Below are 18,493 nucleotides of genomic sequence, written 5' to 3'. Positions count from 1 at the left end.
TGGAAGGTAAAATACATCTCCATGGGTGTGATCCGAAGATATTGAGGGTTGCTGAGCAGGCAGTAGAAGATACAGGCCTCAAAGAGGGTGTTCAGAGCTGGGATTAGAGGGAACACTTTCTCTTTCATGGCAAAAATCTGGAGCTAAGGATAGGCCACAAGAAACCTAATCCCTTACTAAGCACATCCAGGGACTTGTTAGCCCTACCTGGTACAGCAAAGTGCTCTCTGTGCCCTGCAGCAAGCTGTGCACTTCTAGCTCCCATTGGGAAGACATCTGTATGCGGCCATGCTGCTTTTTGAGAGTTTACAGAGTTTTATCTTATTCTATAAACTGGCAGCAAAATATTCCCGGCACTAGAACTAATTATGAAGGCAGTAAGGGCTGAGATCAGACATCTCATGTTTCTGTTTTTCTGCACTTAGCTCTTGCTCTTTCCACAACACAATTCAGCAAACAAGAATTCAGTTAATTGGTTTGATGTATTTATTCCCTCCCCCCTCTCCCCTTTTGAACTTCAGCATGAAGTACTGTCGAAGGAGAAAAGAGGATTGGGATAGAAGCGAAGAAGGTCAGGAGGAGCAACCACTAATAAGAGATCCCCTCTAGTTTAGTGGTTTATTTAAGTATATGTTAGTGGCAGCTTTACGCATAGCAAAGAGTGCATCATGTTGTTACACTAAGGTATGCAGGTTTTGAGTTTAAAAATGGGTAAAATACCCCCAACGTAATGATAATGATTCACTTGTCCACCTCATTAGACAGTAAAAATGTTCAGACAGCAACAATAAATTTTATCAGATCTCAGTCACAGTACAAATTTCTTCTGTAAGCAGAGGTACATTTTAAACCCCTCAGAAACAAACAAAAGTGCTATAAGAAAAGCCTAAGATAATAGCTGTTTTAGATAAAACAATATGGACTCTAGATGGGCTGAATGAAGGCTGTCTCTGCCTAACAAAGCATATTACACCTCTCTAGGTTGAGAATAGGATACCCCTAAAAATTAACATCATACCTAGACCAGCACCAGGTTACACATTTAAAAGACTGTCATGATAGGTCCCACATGAAGTCACAAATCAAACCCATCATTTCCTAGCCAGATTCCCTGGAGAAACCACAAGTCTCTCTACTCAGAAATCCAGAATCATAGAATGGTTTGGGTTGGAAGGGGCTTTGCAGATCATCTAGTTCCAATCTCCCACTAGACTAGGCTGCTGAAAGCCCCATGCAACCTGGCCTTGAACATTTCCATGGGTGGGGTATCCACAAGTTCTCTGGGCAACCTGCCTCACCACCCACAGAGTAAGAATTTTCTTCCTATAGCTAATCTAATTCTACCCTCTTTCAGTTTAAATCCATTCCCCTTTGTCCTGTCACTACAAGCCTTTGTGAAAAGTCCCTTGTAAAAAGCTTTCTTGTAGGCCCCCTTTAGGCACTGGAAGCTGCTGTAAGGTCTCCCCAGAGCCTTCTCTTTTCCAGGCTGAACAACCCCAAGTCTCTCAGCCTGTCTCCAGAGATGCTCCAGCCCTCTGAGCATCTTCATGCCCCCCCTCTGGACTCGCTCTAGAAAATACAGGGAAACGGCACCTTGCCCTCCATCCAGCCCTGTCAGCCTGTGTATAACACCTTATCCTAAATCCTCAACACAGTGTTAAAGTGTTACCGTTCCGACGTGAAGTTTCCCACTTCACCCGAAACAAGGAAGCTAGAAATGGCTGTAGCCTAATCTCTGCACTGCATCAGTGCTTGTTTACGTTTCTGGAAGCACTCCTTTTTGGAGGGAGGGAGAGGGGAATTACTCGGAAGCCTGGAGATGGATACAGCCTATAAAACGGGACTGGGCGTTTGTTTGCCGAAGCTGCCTTGGCAAAGCGTGACCGAAAGCTGCTCGGTGTGCCCCGATACCCTAAGGGGCTGCCCTGAGCAATCATACCCCTCCCTGGTTGTGCCCGGGAGGGCGGGGGTGTCCGCCGGGGCTGCCCGGGCGGTAGCACAGCTCCCGCCGGCCGGCACGGAGTCCCGCGGGCCTGGGTCTTTCCCAAAGCCGGGTTTCCACGACCCCTTTCAGCAGCAGGTCGGTGACGGCCGATCTTCCCCGTGTCCTGGCGGGGGAGCCAAACGCTATGGATTTGCAGCCCGGAAGGTTGTTTTTTTTCCCGGGTTGCTGTTGCCGCTACTGGGTTTATTGTTGGGGCGCACTGGGAGGCTCATTCGCGAGCTGGTGGCCCGGCCGCAGGCCACGGCTGTGCCCGCACATCCTCCAAATGCATTCCCACTAAAGACCGGCTGTTCTTTGGAGGACCGCCTCAGCGCTCCCCACACGCACCCCTTCTCCCCATCACAAATTCACGGCGATGGTGAGCAGCGTCCCTCTCCCCTACCCTCCTTTTCCCGTGAGATGCTCTTCCACGCCACGCAGGGCGGGTACTCTCCGGTGCTACCCGGAGGCCCCTTGTCCCGAGCCGCTCCCCACGCACCACGTCTGTCTGTCTGTCTGTCTCCCCGTGCAGAGCTCCGGCAACGCGTCCTACCGATGCTCCATGTCGTCCTCCGCCGATTTCTCCGACGAGGAGGACTACAGTCAAAGGTCGGGGACGGTGTCGCCGGCGCCAGGAGACACGCTGCCCTGGAACCTGCCCAAACATGAGCGGTCCAAGCGGAAGATCCAGGGCGGCTCCGTGCTGGACCCCGCCGAGCGGGCCGTGCTGCGCATCGCCGGTAAGGCGCGGCCGGGGCTGGTGGGGTGGCGGGAGAGCAGAGGGACTCCTGGTCCCTCGGCCGGGTGATCGCGGCCCCTCCGAGCCGTGACTAAGCTCTTCCCTGGGCCGCGTTTTCCGGCGGGGGAACTGGTGCGTGTGGGAGAGTGCAGGTGCGCCCCTTCAACTTTCGGGCGAAAACGCATCGCTGGGGCGGGGATGCAGCCGCGGCCTTGGCCATCTCGTCCACTGCCGCACTTCGGCTGGGAGAACCGAGGGAACTCCCCGCGGCCCCGGGTGGCCCCTGGCGCCTGGCCGGACCGCCAGCAGTGCGGAGAGCGGTCGCTGCCGCCCCCAGGGACCGGGCGCTGGTCTTTGTCCGTGCGGAGCCCAGGTGGGGAGGCGAGGACGGGGACGGGGACAGAGCCGCCCGGCGTGCCGGGACGGTGGCACGGCGACAAATGATGTCGAAAATAGGGCGGAGATCTGCTTCTCCCCGGCGAGAGCTGGAAACCGCCTGTTAATGAACCTCAGCAAGACGCGGCGGTCCTCTGTGCTCCCGGGCACCTCTTTTGTGTGTGCCTCCGTGGGTCCTCTCACGGGACTCTTGGTTCCCAGGGTAGCGCATCGTAAGGGCGCTACTGGGGGCAATGGGGGACGCGGTGGCGGAAGCGCTCTGCGCAGCCGAGTTCTCGCCAGCCGCAGAACGTAGTCACAGGCGGGAGGATGCGGAGCCGGCTCAGCCCAGCCCGGCCACCGCGGAGCTCGCCGCCGCCCTCCTGAGGCAGAGTGCGGGGGGGGGGAACCGGGACCAAGGCAGGAGGGACCGCTCGGGGCGGGTCCGGCGGCGGGGTCAGGGCCGGGAGGCGGCTGTGGGGCGCAGGCGCGATGGGGGTTGCGGCCGGGGGCTGGTGCGCGGCTGTGGCACCTGCGGCAGGGCCGGGACCAGCACGCGGGACGGCCCGGTCCCACCCGCGCCTCGCCGCCGGGATAACGGCCACTCCCGCACCAGGCAGGGCTCGGGCTGCACACAGGGTCCCTGCCTAGGACCCCTCCGTGCCGCAGGGCTCCGGTGACCCTGCCGGCCCCGTCTGTGCCGCGGTAGTTGCGTCCCCGCCCCTGCGGCCGCCACCCTTCTCATCCCGGGGGAGGCCGGGCAGAAACACGGGGCTGGGCGGCCCCTCAGGCGGTGCATCAGCGATGAGGCCGGGGCCGCTCCGCTGCGGCGGGAGGCGGTGGCTGCCGCCGGGCTGGGGCCGCCCCCCTGCGCGCTCCGAGGGGCGGCTACCGAAGCCCGAGCGTCCGGCGGGGGCGTTTCCTCGGGCGGGCTGGCAGCGCCCTCCCCCCGTCCGCCTCCCGCTATCCCTGAGTGTTCGCTTGTGCTGTTCCCCAGGCTCCGGGCAGCCCGGAGCCGCGCTGGGCAGCGGGTAGGGTGAGCCCCCGGCCATGGCTGGCTATCTCTCACCCGGCGCGTATTTCTACGCCGAGGAGCAGGAGTACCTGCAAGCCTACGAGGATGTCTTGGAGAGATACAAAGGTAGGGCAGCCCTCCCCGCAGCGGGGCCGCCCGCACCCGGCCAGGCTGCCGGTCACCCCGCAGGCTGCAGCGCCGCGGGGCAGGTGCTGTGTCCCTGCCATGAGGGGACGGAGATGACCCCAGGTCCCGGCGGGGGGTGGGGGGGGAATGGACGGCAGCGGGCGGTGGCCATAAACGAGGACACCGTCCCTGCGGCTCCGGAGGGCGAGACGCGCAGCCCTGTGCTTAGAAGTCTATTTTTTTTCCCCCAGTGAAATGCGGACACGGTGATATAAGTCTCGGTGTGCATTTGTGTTTAAAGCCTCCGCTTATTTTGACCTTTTTATTTTGGTTTTGATTTGTGGGCGGGCAGAGCATGAGCATAGTTCGTGTGGCACCTGAGCTTCTTCATCAGAAAATGAGGAAAAGGGCGTTTGTCACAGCAAAGATGCATATAGCTAAATTTATCTTGCTGGAAATGTAAATGACATGGCTAGAAATGTACCAGGAGATGGTTCGGGAGATGTGATTCGTTACTGTTCTCAGTACATTTGCTAATATTAAATCTGAAAATGCTTATCAGAAGTGTTGTGGGTCTGATTTTAATTAAAGTGTGAAAGGGATGGAGTTAACTATTCCGATGGAGTCTTCATCCCAGAAATAGTTTTTACAGCATGTCACAGCATATGCTGACATTTGCAGTGCCGAGTCCTTTTGTAATGTTTTGGGGAAGAGGTTAGATTTTTATATCTGGATTTTTTTTCAGCTGTTTGTTTCCAGTCAGTTCTAAAGATTTTGGTTAAATGGTTTCCCCTGATGGGAATGGGAGTGCCATAGTTGAAGACAGCTTGATTTGAAGGTACCAATAGCTGATCGTATTTAATCCAGGTTGTTAGTGGTAGTATTTTGAAAATGAAACCCTCTACAGATGGTTATTTTGACGTGAGAACTTGTTAGGTCCGACTCTACTTTATACCTGAGTCACTTGTGATTTCATGTGTCATTAACGGCGTTGACTAATGACTCCTTTGTGTCTGCTGCCCATTGTGTCAATGCAGCTATGGAGCATGTGCACTATTTTTGGACTGAAATGCATTAGTTCATTTTAGTTGAGAAATAATTACGGTTTGTAGTAGATCAGTTTCAGAAGCACATCTTTATTCTGTTCTCTCCCGTTAAGTCATCAATTTATATGTAGCTGAACTGTTTTTTTGCAGAATTTTAAAGCAAGTAGGCTGCTTGCTTTGTAAATAAAGAAAACACTGAGAAAACTTGTTTTTCTGTTCTGGTTCTAATCTAGAGCACTGCTTCTCTGCTTTAGATTACCTTGGGTTTGCTGTTGGAGTCAGGTTTAGTGAGGTCCACTCTCATACCAGTTTGTCTACTTGCTTAAAAACCTGGGAAAGAGATTAGGCCTAATTTCCCCTATTTCAGTGAGAATTTTGTTAGGAAAAGGACTGAAAGATTTGCGTTAAATATTGGGGGGCAAAGCAGTTTTAATTAAAATAAGCTCCTAAACCCAATTCACATGTCTATTAGAAATAAAGCACATTCTGGAAATGTATGAGTATATGGTATTGTGGGCATAACATTGGTCCATGCACATGCTATTTTCAGTGACAGCCAACTCCTGAAATGATTTGGAAGTATCCAGTTTCTGTTTTCATAGGTCTTAGTGTCATATTTAGTATGCTTTGTTTTGCTGCTCAGTGTATACCATATTCAGACATTGGGAGCAAAGGTAAGGATTCAGAGTTGTTTTAATTAAGATATATTGGAAACCTGGAAAACACATTTTTAAAAATGTGTTTCCAAGACGGTCATGATTTCCCATCCGAGTCCCAGTAGTATGACTTCACTACAGCAATTGTTGTTCTGATGACTTGCTATGGGAGCTGATCTAATCAGAAAAGAATTGCTACAATATAGGCTTTGAAGAGGGAGTGCCATTTCTCTGGATTTGCCTGTTTTGTAAACACTGCTTCAAATCAAATGCAAACCATGTAGATTTTATGCATTTTTAAGATAAGCTCCAATCCATACTTTTAATTTAATATTTCCCCCTCCCTTTTTACAATTCGTAGAATGCTCTTGTATTCATTTAGGGCATTATCAGGGTGCCAAATTATGTATACCCCAGCTGTTAAGTACTGTAACTAGCAGAGTCAGCTGTACGGAATTCACTGCCTGTCTTGGAAGGCTGGGGATCCTATGATAGCGCACCAGTAAGAGGTTTTGGCAGATTGATTTAGGAAGAGAAAAATCAGCCCTTTTAAAATGCAGAAAAATGAAAATGTATTTCTCGCCCATTTTGCAGCCAAAGTAGGCTGTGGATCTTGAAGACCTTGCAATTCCAAGTACCTTGTTGCTTTAACAGCTGAAACCAGAGTATTTGTATGTCTCCAAATTCTGTCTGCGGACTGTGGCTGTGGCTGTGACAGTAAATAATTAGGCAACTGTTTGCTAAATCTGAGATGGCACCATAGAGCTGTTTGCTATGGGAGGAGAGTGGTGTTTTCTGATTCCTGGTCAGCTCAGTTGCTGGCTGTCATGGTGTTTTTTCTTGATTCATATAGTAATTTGCTGGCAGTACTTCTAAAGCAGTTTGGTGGAGGAAGAAAAAGTCACGTTATCTCGGATGATTGAGAAATCATGTTGAATCAAGCTACTTATTCACAGGGGAAAAAATGGTTCTTTGTTCGTACCACCTTGAAGAATTCAAAGACAAAGCCTTTATTTATTATGATAGTGCTGGTAAAATGTCTACTATATTTTATCTGATGTGTTTGATGTGTTTTACATCTTGTTTGTGACTGAATAGGAAGGTGAGGGATTGTGCAAGTATTTGTTAATAAGGGTAAGTGTTCAAAAATTCTACTTGATTTCTCTAGGAGGTTAAAAAGAACTATAAACATTAGTCTTGCTACTTTGTTACTTATCTCACCATTGCCAGTGGACAGAAATGAATAAAGCTGTTGTTAGTGGCAGTCTTCTTGATAAGTAAGAAAATGTCCAGTGCTATTTAATATACATTTAATTTTTCAAATATTACATTCCACCTCTGTCAGATGGCATAGGTATGCATTGTTCCGTAGAGATGTTATTTGAGTATTAAATATTTGAAGCTCACAATTTTAAGCATTAGCTACAGTGCATTCATAATGTTTACTCAGGTATAAATCTGAAGTAATGCACCAAGATTCAAGAGCTGCATATATGAGCCCTCTGAAATTGTATAGCTCATTCCAGGTAAAACTCATTTGTATTTTCAGTTCAGGTAATAAACCTTTATATAATATCAATTGCAACAACATTCTTTTCCTGCAAGATTTTGAACAATTACATAATAAAGCTGCCTCCCTTTGGCATCATTATTGCAATGGGCATGTCTGGTAATAGCTGCAGGATGGCTGTTTCTGGAAAAGAGCTAATTCTCAGAGTTAAGTATTGAATAAATCACAGTTATTTAAGAACATTCTTACAATCATGCAAGCTATAAAAGTTTAAAATACATAGGGTTAGCAGGGCTATGCAAGACCCTTTAGTGTTGTTGATTTTGGCTCTGTAGGAAACAGATATTAGAAAATTCAGTTTGAGATGACCATCCACAAAAAATACAGCCTTGCAGTTCAGGGATTTGACTAAATTGCTGCCAATGATAGGAAAGCTACCACATAAATGTTTTCTTTGGATTGATGCATGATTATAGCCTGTGTCTATGTGAGAAGGAGGGGCAGGTCTGGGATTGGGGATAATGAAACTCAGATTGGGTTATTTAAACTTTGGTACATTCTCTTTCACTACTGGCATTTCTCTCTTGCTTTAAAAACACCTGTAGTACTCCACATTCAGCTGGAGCATGGCAAACAGTTCCGTTTCTGTATTCTGAGAACAAAGATGCTGCAGATGGAAGACAGCTAGCAGGTCATCTGATATATTTTGTTAGGGTTCAGAGGTACTGTAATTTGTTTTAATGATTGGTTGAGGGTAATATCAAGAAAACCTCTTCTGACATTGTTTGGGTACAGTTTTGGAATTAAGATAAAAAATAGATGCCTATAATCCAGCTCTTTGGAGCTGACTTCAGGAAGGAGCCATTTGCTTAGACAGGTTTTTTATACATCTGAAAATGAAGCTGCTGCTGCATTTTAGGAATTTGGAGGCTCCTGAATGTGCTTGGTATCAGACTTAGTCCAGGGATACCCTTCTTCAGAGATGCCTTCATAGAGCAAAGACAGGAAGGGGCATGGCAGACACTTCTGGCTCTGGAATTTGTGAATTTCTCAATTTCCTTATTTATGCTCTGAACTGAGGGGCCTGAACTTATCTTTTCAGGCGTTGGTAATTTCTAGCCTTAGAATTGATCACTTGCTTGTTCAGTAGGACAGTTGATTTTTTTTTTCTCTCTGACTGGTGGAGGGTACGTGTGGATTATCCAGCTGCATGTCACCTAATCCTTTCTTTGCCACAGTGCAAGTCTGCAGCACAATGATGCTGTCATTTCCCCTGTTCCTAGCACGTTTCCTACAGCAGGTTAACCTCCTGGGAGCAGAGAATTTTAGCCAACAAGAAGTGCCTTCAATTAGGGATGGAAACGTAATGGCATTTGTGCTGCATGAAGTCAAGACAAAATTAATGGACTCCTTGAGCCATGTAAAAATGTAAAACCTACAGTTTTACTCTGTTTCAAAGTTCCTTTCTCCTTTAAGCAGTAAATTCTCACTTTCCAGTTACTTGGAGATGGGATTTTTTTGGGGGGTGCATTTTATCCTAAATATGAACCAGATCATGCTGATTTGTTTGTGTGAGCACTTCACTTAAGCTAAATTGGAGAGGTCTTAATTTTGTTGGAATAAAATAAAGAGAACCTGAATGTTAGCCAATTCAGCAAGGTTTTGTCTGGGTAAAGGCCTCAAGATTTGGACAGCAGTTTTTGAAGCTGAGTTTGATGGTATACATAAACTGTGGTTCTGCCCTCATGGCTTTAAAAGTACCTGTTTGAATGACTAAGGCTGACAGAATTTGGTCATTGATTCCAGTATCTTTGGTATGTGAATTAGGGCAGACATCAAAGGTCTGTTTCACAGCTTTTCTGATACTTCCAATTCTCATTGAGTCAGCAACATCTTTTAAATAGAGCTCAGAGGAATATTCCATAATTCCTTTTTTACAGCCAAAACCACGAGGTTATGAAGTATGGGAGGTGGGAGGAATAAACTTCAGTCATCCATGTGTTTAAAATGCTTGTTTTGGCATAGTTTATATTTTCAGTCAAGGTGTTTCTAATTGTTTGCTGTGATCTGATTTGCTGACCTCTAGTGATATTTTGCTTGAAACCAGATTATAAATTCTTTTTATTGTATTTATTTTTTTCCCTCTGCACTGCTCAAAACATGCCTGATCTGGGGAAATTCAGCATGTATTTGGACTTAAGCATTCTGTAAAATAAAAATAGGCTTATTCACATGCTTGACGTTAAGTGCAAGTATTTATCAGTTCAAGCTTAAAAGAATAAAGTTCTGTAAATGTCAAATATGAATGCAGCTTATTGCTGCATGCCTGAAATGTTTCCCATAAAACATCATTAAAGCAGTTTAATTTAACAAAGCCTTGATTTTCTGTAGTGGGTGCAAATATTCATGCACTGAATGCTTTCAGTCAACCCAGCTTTCAAACAGGTGAAACAATGCTTACAAAGACACTTCAGTCTGTGGGTCAAATCCTGAAGGGCATGTTAATAGCCAGATCTTACAAGTTGATCTGTGTAGGCAGACTCCTGTGCTTTTGTGGGAATACACTGGCTCCAGAAATTCACCCACACAAGCCTCTTCCCAAGACTGGGGCCTGAGTAATAGCTCAGGCTTTAATAAGGCATAGTCCTGCTGAAATCAGTCATCTTTTAGGGTGTTCTGATTTGATCTTACCTGCAGTAAAAGTAAGTTAGTGTGTTTCTGGACTAAATTTCATTATACCTGGTGAATACTTAATTTTGGTGTTGAGTTTAACCTGTCAACTTTTTGGATATGTACATTTTAAAGCAGATAAATCTGTGAAAGGGTGAAGATTCTAGGCAAATACATCCAGGGTTAAATTCTGCACATTGCAATTACACAATTAGTGTAACTATTTCTGTAAGACAAGGAGGATTAGGCCTCTGATGGGCTTTTCAGTAGCATAGGCCAAAATCTGCTCTTGATTATAGCCACATGGCCCTTTTGAACTTCATTTTCTCTTAAATATATTTTCGTTGTTCAGTTTCATAGTTAATATGTGAAATTATAGTACTTAATAACGTGTTCTCCAATGCATGTAATTACAGATCAGCAAATAAGTGTGGTTTGTAGCCTAACTGTGCTGTAAAAAGTTTGTCCTGGGATTCAGGTATCCGGCTATCTGACAGCTATGACACTTTGCACCACTTGGATCTAAAATTAGTATAGCTCTTGTATACTGGCATTAGAGATGTGCATATATTTTAGTTCACAACATGGATAAAAGTCTGATTCTTTATACATCTTTCAGAGGCATGTTTCAGGCAATGGGCAGATGAGGGTACAGGTGAACAGAGAAGCACCTCAAAGCCTTTTGCTGGGTACTGAAATGGGTATCCTGTCATCCTGCTTGCAGAATTTTCTTCTGCCTGGTCAGGTTACAGTCTGGGTGTTCCTCATGTGACGAGATCTCTTAGACTGGGTAGAAGCAGCATTAGAACGCCTGTGTGGTCATTCTGACAGGTGATTTACACTAATAATGGTAATAAAGCATCTTGAGTAATGATAGCGAAAGAGCTTTTTCAAGAGATGCTGTGGTTTTTACTCAAACAAAATTTCTGTTAATCTTGGTAGGAGTCAGGAACTTAGTTATTGACATTTATAAATATTTAATGCCTTAAATTACTTTGCCTTTAGATAAATTTTTAATCTAGAGGTAAAGGGTTTACATTACATCCTAGAATTTGGGAAATGACTCCAGCATTTGTCTGGAGAAGCCACTGCTATGTAGTCATCTGTAATTTCTGGGAATAAGGTAATGTTGCTAAGATAGTCCTGGTTTAGACTAAGATATTTGCAGAAACACACAGAGCAGTTTGATTGCTAGCCCCGATGACTTTCAATAGAAATTAGGTATTTCACTGCTGTTTGTGCCTTGGAAATTCTCTCACAATGACTGTTTGTTGTCCAGATCATAACCTGATCCTGGAAACCATCTTATAATATCATGTATTACAGATCAGTTCTGCATATAAAATATATCTATATTTTATATATAAAATATATTGAGTATATATTTATATATACTCAATTTTTGAAAGATTCTAAATATGAAATCTTACTGGGGAAAATTCATCATGATTTTAGAAAGTTGATACCAGAATTTGAAAAGGACATACCTTGAACATACTGACATTTTCTTGTATTGTAAAGGAAATGTTTTTCTCAGGCTTATGGCTTCTACCCTCTTCATTCGATTTTTAACAAAACAATTGCTGAGAAACATTTGTAACAGTTCTGGGAGGGCTTTTGGTTTTCTTCTTTGCAGAAGATTTTCTGCTGTCCAGTTCACACTAAAGCTAAAGCGACATTTGGCTCAGGAAATCTTGCGAAAATATCTCAAGAACAGACACAGAGGAACTACAGGAAGAAAGCCAAAGTTGATTAGGTCCCTTGATGAAATTACCTTACCATTTGACTGTGCTCAACAGGATACTTTTGCATTGTTGTGTTTCAATTTTTTAAAATAGTGCTCATGTTAATCAAGTCCATACGCTCCTTATGAGGCCAGATCTAGCCTACCTCTGAGAATATGAGCATAAACTGATTTTCTGCTTGTTGCTGTTGTGAATTGTATTAAATGAGATCAAGTTGATTCATGTAAGCAGTGTGTTTCTACTTAAATTGTACGTTTATTATTGCTTTCTCATGGTATACATTTTCTTCAGATCTTGTGCTATACTGAATCTTGCCATCCAGCATGCTGTTTATGGTGGGTTTACGGTAGCACTGAGCAGCTAATCAGTAGTTTGCAAGTGTCAAACAGTCATAATCTAAGTTATAATCTAATTTATAATGATGATATTACTGCCCTAAAAACAATACATGTTTATGCCTCGATAATTTAATAGTCATACTGAAGCAGTTTTTGGCTTTGGGAACTACATTATACTCAAGAGAATTTAAAGAATTAAGTTTACACTTGGAGAGCATGTGTGTCTCCTCTGTAATTTGCAATTTAATACCAAATGTAAGGATTTGATTAAATAATTTTAGAAAGTGAAGGATCATCTTTATTCTGAGCATGAAATGTATTTTGAATCTGGTGCCTAGATTTTTGTAGTCATTTCAGTGACTAAAACTGTGAATGGTCTGTTGGAGATTTAGATGTATGACTGAAATGTTGATGGGTCTTTGTCTAAGTTGTGCTGGTTGTTGGAGTTTTATTTTTTCTTTGTATTTCCCCAGCCAAGACACTTTGAGTGGACCCACCTCTGATCTTCTATCATTTGCCTTCTGGGCTTACTTAGTCATGGAAGGTTGCATGTTCTCTTCTGTTTTCCTAGTAAGAAATACCTCAAGGGCAGGGCAGGGAAGTTTTTTTTTTTGTTTTAAAAAGACTTCTAGAAGACCCAGTGTAACTCCTGTTACTCTGTCCTTGGTTCCCCGTTCTTCCTTCCTCTATCATTTTCAAGTTAAATTTTAGCTGTAGATGGGATACCTTGTGGGCCTGTATCTACAAAGTGCAGGTGGAAGACTGGCTTGCTTTGAGGGGCTTCCTGGGGCACACACTTGCACACACCCTGTGCCAAGTCTGCAAAGAAGTGAATTGTATTTCTCCTAAGACTGGGCTCTTCCTACTCTAGATGGAAAAGGAGAAGGAGATCTCAATTCCAGACTTCTGCCTGCTTGCTGCTGGAGCAGAGAGCACCTATGGAGCACTAGCTCTGTTCCTAGAAAGCAGCACAGGTTTCACTTCCTGAACTGTGATTGAAGCCATAGGGAAACCTTTGAGCTTTTCCTTACCGTAATCAGATGTGAAAAAATGTACGTGTGTGGAATGAGATTTCTCAGTCTGCATGCCCTTGTTCTGGTACCTGCTGTGAAGCTGAGTTCCTAGGCTCGGGATAAAGCCTGACTGGGACTTGAGTCTCAGGTCATATTCTGGTGTCCTACTGTGAGAGTTTTTCAAGTGTAGCATTTAATCCCTCTCAGTGAAAGTACTGAGAGAAAGAAGAATCCCCAGGGCACAGACACTGACATGGTCACTTCGTTTAAATGACTGTCCTTTTTCTGCTCTTGGTTTCAGCACTCAACTCTCACCTGGGCCTGTGAGCATTGCTGCTCAGCATGAGAGTCAGTATGGTCCTGTGCTTGGACTTCTGCTCTCAAATGCTCACTCCCTTCTGGGTGCAACCCAAGTTAGTTAATTATGCAATGCACTAAGATGTCTTCAGTATTTTAGCAGCATAAGCCCCCAGGATTTGTTTTCCATGTATTGGCTTAACTAATGACTCTGCTGATAAATAATTTTAAGTTGATTTATTTGCCTTTTTCACATTCTGAGTAAATAAAGAGGCCATCACTGTATTTATCTGAATGACTAGATGTTAATGCTGACAAATGGCTTAGATGCTCTGTGAGAGAATGGCATCTACTTGCAATTAGATTTTGTCAGTATAGCAAATAAGTGAAAGGTAGTTCTAACATTTTTTGTCTTTTTAATTTTATTTTTTTTTGTTTCAGTTGAAATGCTCTTAGTTCTGTATTTCATGATCAAAAATCTCAGGTCCTGCAATCTCTTTACATGTCTAAGTTCTCTCTGTGCCGTAGTACTAAAGCATTTAATGACTGTACATGCACTTCTGTGCTCCTACTACTTTGTGAGACAAGACTATGATTGTATGTGTTACCTTTGTTGCATTGCTGTTTTATGTTATAGGACAGATATGTATTTAAGAATTCCTTTTCATATTTCATTTTTTATTTTTTAGATAATTCTAGAAAACCAGCTGCATAAGATTTATTGGTCTTTGTGCTGCTAGAAGGCAGTTTTCCACTGATGGTCTTGATAGTTCAGAGATGCTCAGCTTCTGCTTTTCATTCTCAATATTTTTTTTTTGTATTTCATTATCTGATAAGCTTTCCAGTTTTAATAGGTTGGGTTTTACGTCTTAAAATTTTGGAGTTCTCCCAGTCTGAAACCATCTGTATGATCAGACAAGATCACTGTTTTTTGTTTACTGTCTTCTCCAAATCTTTAATAAATGCAGAATGCAATGGTGATTTCTGTAAACCCACACCATTCTTCTCCTTGTACTGGAAGGCAGCGAAAATTCAAGACTTAATTATTCTCAAAGATGTTTTTCAGGATACAAAAGAGTTACATACTATATCCTAGGTGGTTTTGGCCAGGTTTTGGAAATGTATGTCAATTTTCCCTCTATCTACCTATATATATATATACATATACAGGTACACACACGCGTTATATATAGATACACACACCTGTACCCCCACATTCCCTCCCCCCCCCTTTTTTTTTTTAACTCTACTGAATCAGTAGTGTGAAACAGTTGTGGAGGAATTTGATTTGTCATTTGATTTGGCTTTATATTCTTATTATCTTTCCCAGTATTTTAGGGTTTTTGTTTTGTTCTAATTTGCACTTTTCAGTTTCACTCCCAGTGGAACTAATCAGAACTGTATCAGTAATTTCTCAAGTTTCTTAATTATTTCTTACAAATAATCTGGAGAATGGTGATGAGTTGTAGCATAAGTTTTTGTGAGCAGTGTTCTTTGATACCTTAAGGTCTTTCTGAATATGTAGCAAGATGATAGTAGTTGGCTGTGTAACGTGCTTGTAGGTTGATGTATTTAGGTTTCCTGTGTGGCTACATAATTTCTTCTTTGAGATTCTTTCGTGTGACGGAACGTGGTAATTTCTCTGTAAAACGAGGCTTTGGGGAAAAGAACAGTTTCTTGTCTTAAAAGCTAGGTTCTTGCTCAGTAAAGAGTTTATTCAGATACTTAGCTCTTGCAATAGTGTGCCTATTTTTGCTGCCTCCCTGATTCTAACCATCCATAAACGTGTGTTATTGTCTGATTTGTAATAAAATTCTCTTTGATAGGTAATGTCTCTTACATTATTTGTTATCCTGATTTTTCTAACCATTACTTGGGGGGGGGGGGGGCTCTATCTCACTAAGGGAAATATTTCTGGCATAGCAAACATCTATAGCATGTGTCTGTTTATTTGTTGGCATTGGGCATTTAGAATACTAGCCTTCTGGTACTGAAGTGAATAATGAAACATGAATAGGGATGTGTGTGTATTGTTAATCTTAACATATACTGTTACATGTTTAAGTAGTGTTGCTTTACTTTTAGTTTCTCCTGTTTCTGTATGGCTTACCTGTTATGCTTTATTTTATAATTATAAGTCTTGGTTATTTTAAATAGAAGTAATCTTGAAATCTAGCATCACTTAACAACATTTGAAATCTTAACTTCAGTAAGGTTTCAGCTGTTTGATGGCCTCATACTGATCTTCTAAAATACTTCTAAAACTTGTACAAGATGGCATCAGGAGTGCCTTTCTCATTGTTAATAACAAGTGATCCCCAGTCCTGTCAAGCATACTGACAGTGCATTCCATAATCCTGCAGATAAGTGTCTGTTAAGTTATATCTTGAGGCAATTAATCAGCATAAATACTGAATGAAGATTTCAAGATTTCACCTTTTAAAATTAGCAGTAATTTTTCTTCTTTCCCTTATTTGGAAGGCAGTAACGGCATTTTTATTAACTTTGGTAACTACATATTTATATTTCCCAGTTTGTCTTCTCTGTGCTGAACATTTCCTGATGGATACTGTTTACTGCTTTATGAAAAGTGGCATCCTTCATGGTCTAACCACTTCTTCCTGCAAAGTTGGTAAACAGGAATTTTTGTGTGTCAGTTACTGCTGATATTTTTAGTATGACAACCATTTTATCTGCAACCGGAGCTTTTTATCTCACCCATTGGCCCATTTTAACTTTTGACATCAGGGTAAAGCTATTTCTATGATTTAATTGGTATCATAGTTGCAGTTCATGTTGGTTTTGCCCGGGGCCTGAGGGCAGTAATGGTCCTCACTGTCCCTGCCTGGTCCCTCACCTGCCCGTGACCCAGGACCCCACGCCAGCCCCTGGGGCTGTCAGCCCCTGTCCCAGCGATGCCACAGCAGGGCTGGTCTGCAGCTCCCCACAGCCCTGCCATGGCTGGTCGTGGGCCCTGCTGAGCTTGTCCCATGCATGAGCCTGTGTCCTGGACAGCTCACCCAGACACCTGAGCCCAGACACCTCAGCCAGAGCAGTGCCCAATGCCTGGTGCTGGGGCTGCCATAGTGCCCCTGGCTGCCAGGTCCTGCCCTGATGGACCCTCCATGGGGAGGCCCTGCTGACCCCAGAAAGCTGCTGCCCTCTGTTGCACTGTGGCAGTTCCCTGCAGGTCCATCTTTTGCTTCACATAGTTTCTCTTGTTTAAATTGCCTTTCTAGTACTAATTATTTTCTTTCTTTGTAATTTTGGCCTCTCTCCTGGCCTCACGATTTGCATGGCAACTTTTAATTTTTTCAGGAGTGTGTTTTACACCATCTCGGCTTCCTGTGCCTTCTTGGTTGGTTGTGTTGTATCATGTCCTGTGTGGTGTCAGCTATTCTAGTAATTACTGTGTAGCTGAAAAACTGCTGTGTGAAAATGACGCATTGTAATGATGTGTTAAGATAGTGTTAATGATGCAGTTTCTGTGGACATAAAATTAATTTGCTTATTCAGCTTTGGTAAAGCTTGACTGAAGCTTTCTGCCAGGTATCTGCAGTGCCCTTTCTCAATTGTGGATGTCTGTTTTCTTGAGGGGAAGGAACCAAGGCTCTCCCTTCTCTGCACACTTTTGAACTTTTAATCAGAAAAGAATATGGAAAAGTTCAGTTTTTAGGGCTGATAAGTGATTTTATTACAGTTGGGCATAGTAATTGGCAGCTGTCATGTCTGCTCAGGGAATCATTGCTGCAATAAGTCGCTTTTGTTACTCTTTGTTGCTGTAGGAATAGTTATGAAATGCCTGAAGAAACTCCAGTTGTTCTTAAAATGTGATGGATTAAATACTGCTTAGTGTGGAGTTGGTGGTTTTTTTTGTTTATTTGGTCCTCCAAGCCCATTTCTGAGTAGACTAAAATATGACACCAGTAAAAGACTTTGTTCAGGAGGTGAGGATCTCAGAAAGGTGTTCAGAAAATAAGCAGCATCAAAAATCTTAGAGGAGGTGAAGAACTGAGATAAAAGCATTGCCTTTGTATGAGGACTTGACAGGAAGATCAAGCGTGTGCTTGATGGTAATGGCTTTTATTATTATTAGCAGGACTTAATTACTTCAGCCAGTGATGGAAAAGGAAGAGCTGCAGAACAAGTATGTTGCTCAACTTAAAAGGTACTAAGAAGTAACTTTAACAAGACACTAAGGAGCTGGAAAGAGAGCTGTCTTAGGAGACCTCATGCTTCATGTGTGTGTATAACCAGTTGGAAAAATAATGAGGTAATGTTTGGAAAATACTATGATCCTTGGAAGAAAGGCTCTGCAATGTGTTGTTATGCTGATTTGATACCCACCATTCAGACCACCCAGTGTGTGGAAAACTCCTTTGTCCAGTGCAGCCAAGAAATGAAGGCTGAGAGGTGCTAAAGCCTTAATGCAAGCTCAGTAACATTTAGCAGAAAAGATGTATGTAACAAGGCCACATAGAAGAAAAAAGGCAAAATACAGTCCTAAATCTTGCCTAAATTGGGATGTTCCATACAGCAGTCCAGGTTAGTTGCTTTCAACCACTGCCAACTTCTTTAGGCATCTGAATTTATGAGGAGTATCAGTGTTTGGCTTAAAAGGTCCTTGGATATCTGTGTCTTCTCAGAAATACTGAATTGCTGTCATCTTCTGCCTAGGGTTCATTGTATGCCAAGGGTCAGACAACAAACTGTCTGTGTGTTTTCTTTGGGTTACTAACCAGGGAAACCTAATCCAAAACTGAATGCTACTTCTGTGTGAATTTGCATAAGAATAACAGTGATTTGAATATTTGTCTGAGAATTAGACATAATTTTAGCCCCCTTTGAGCTTGAAGAGGCTTGATTATCTGCAACCCTGAATGCCACAAGTTTTCAGATGTTTGGTTAGGAATAGAATGTTCTTCTCATAAAGCTGAGTTACTGGGTGAACTTGTGGGAGTAAAGAGGCTGAAAGGAAG

General features: G+C 43.4%; 1 protein-coding gene across 3 annotated transcripts in view; it reads left to right on the top strand.

Annotated features, from left to right (window-relative positions):
• DST (dystonin) overlaps nucleotides 1-18,493 on the top strand; it is a 292,205-nt gene that overhangs the window by 31,605 nt on the left and 242,107 nt on the right. For 2 of the 3 annotated variants that reach the window (XM_034060386.1, XM_034060385.1), the window contains exon 1: nucleotides 4,149-4,239. In XM_034060386.1, the coding sequence (XP_033916277.1) occupies nucleotides 4,149-4,239 (91 nt within the window). Of the gene's footprint in view, nucleotides 1-2,516; nucleotides 2,725-4,148; nucleotides 4,240-18,493 lie in introns of those variants that run through there. The other variant, XM_005153188.3, reaches the window with a different exon arrangement.

This window comes from Melopsittacus undulatus, chromosome 3, assembly GCF_012275295.1.
Source record: "Melopsittacus undulatus isolate bMelUnd1 chromosome 3, bMelUnd1.mat.Z, whole genome shotgun sequence".
Taxonomy (NCBI): Eukaryota; Metazoa; Chordata; class Aves; order Psittaciformes; family Psittaculidae; genus Melopsittacus; species Melopsittacus undulatus.
Note: the sequence above shows the minus strand (reverse complement) of the source record. Positions and strands in the feature narration are given on the sequence as shown.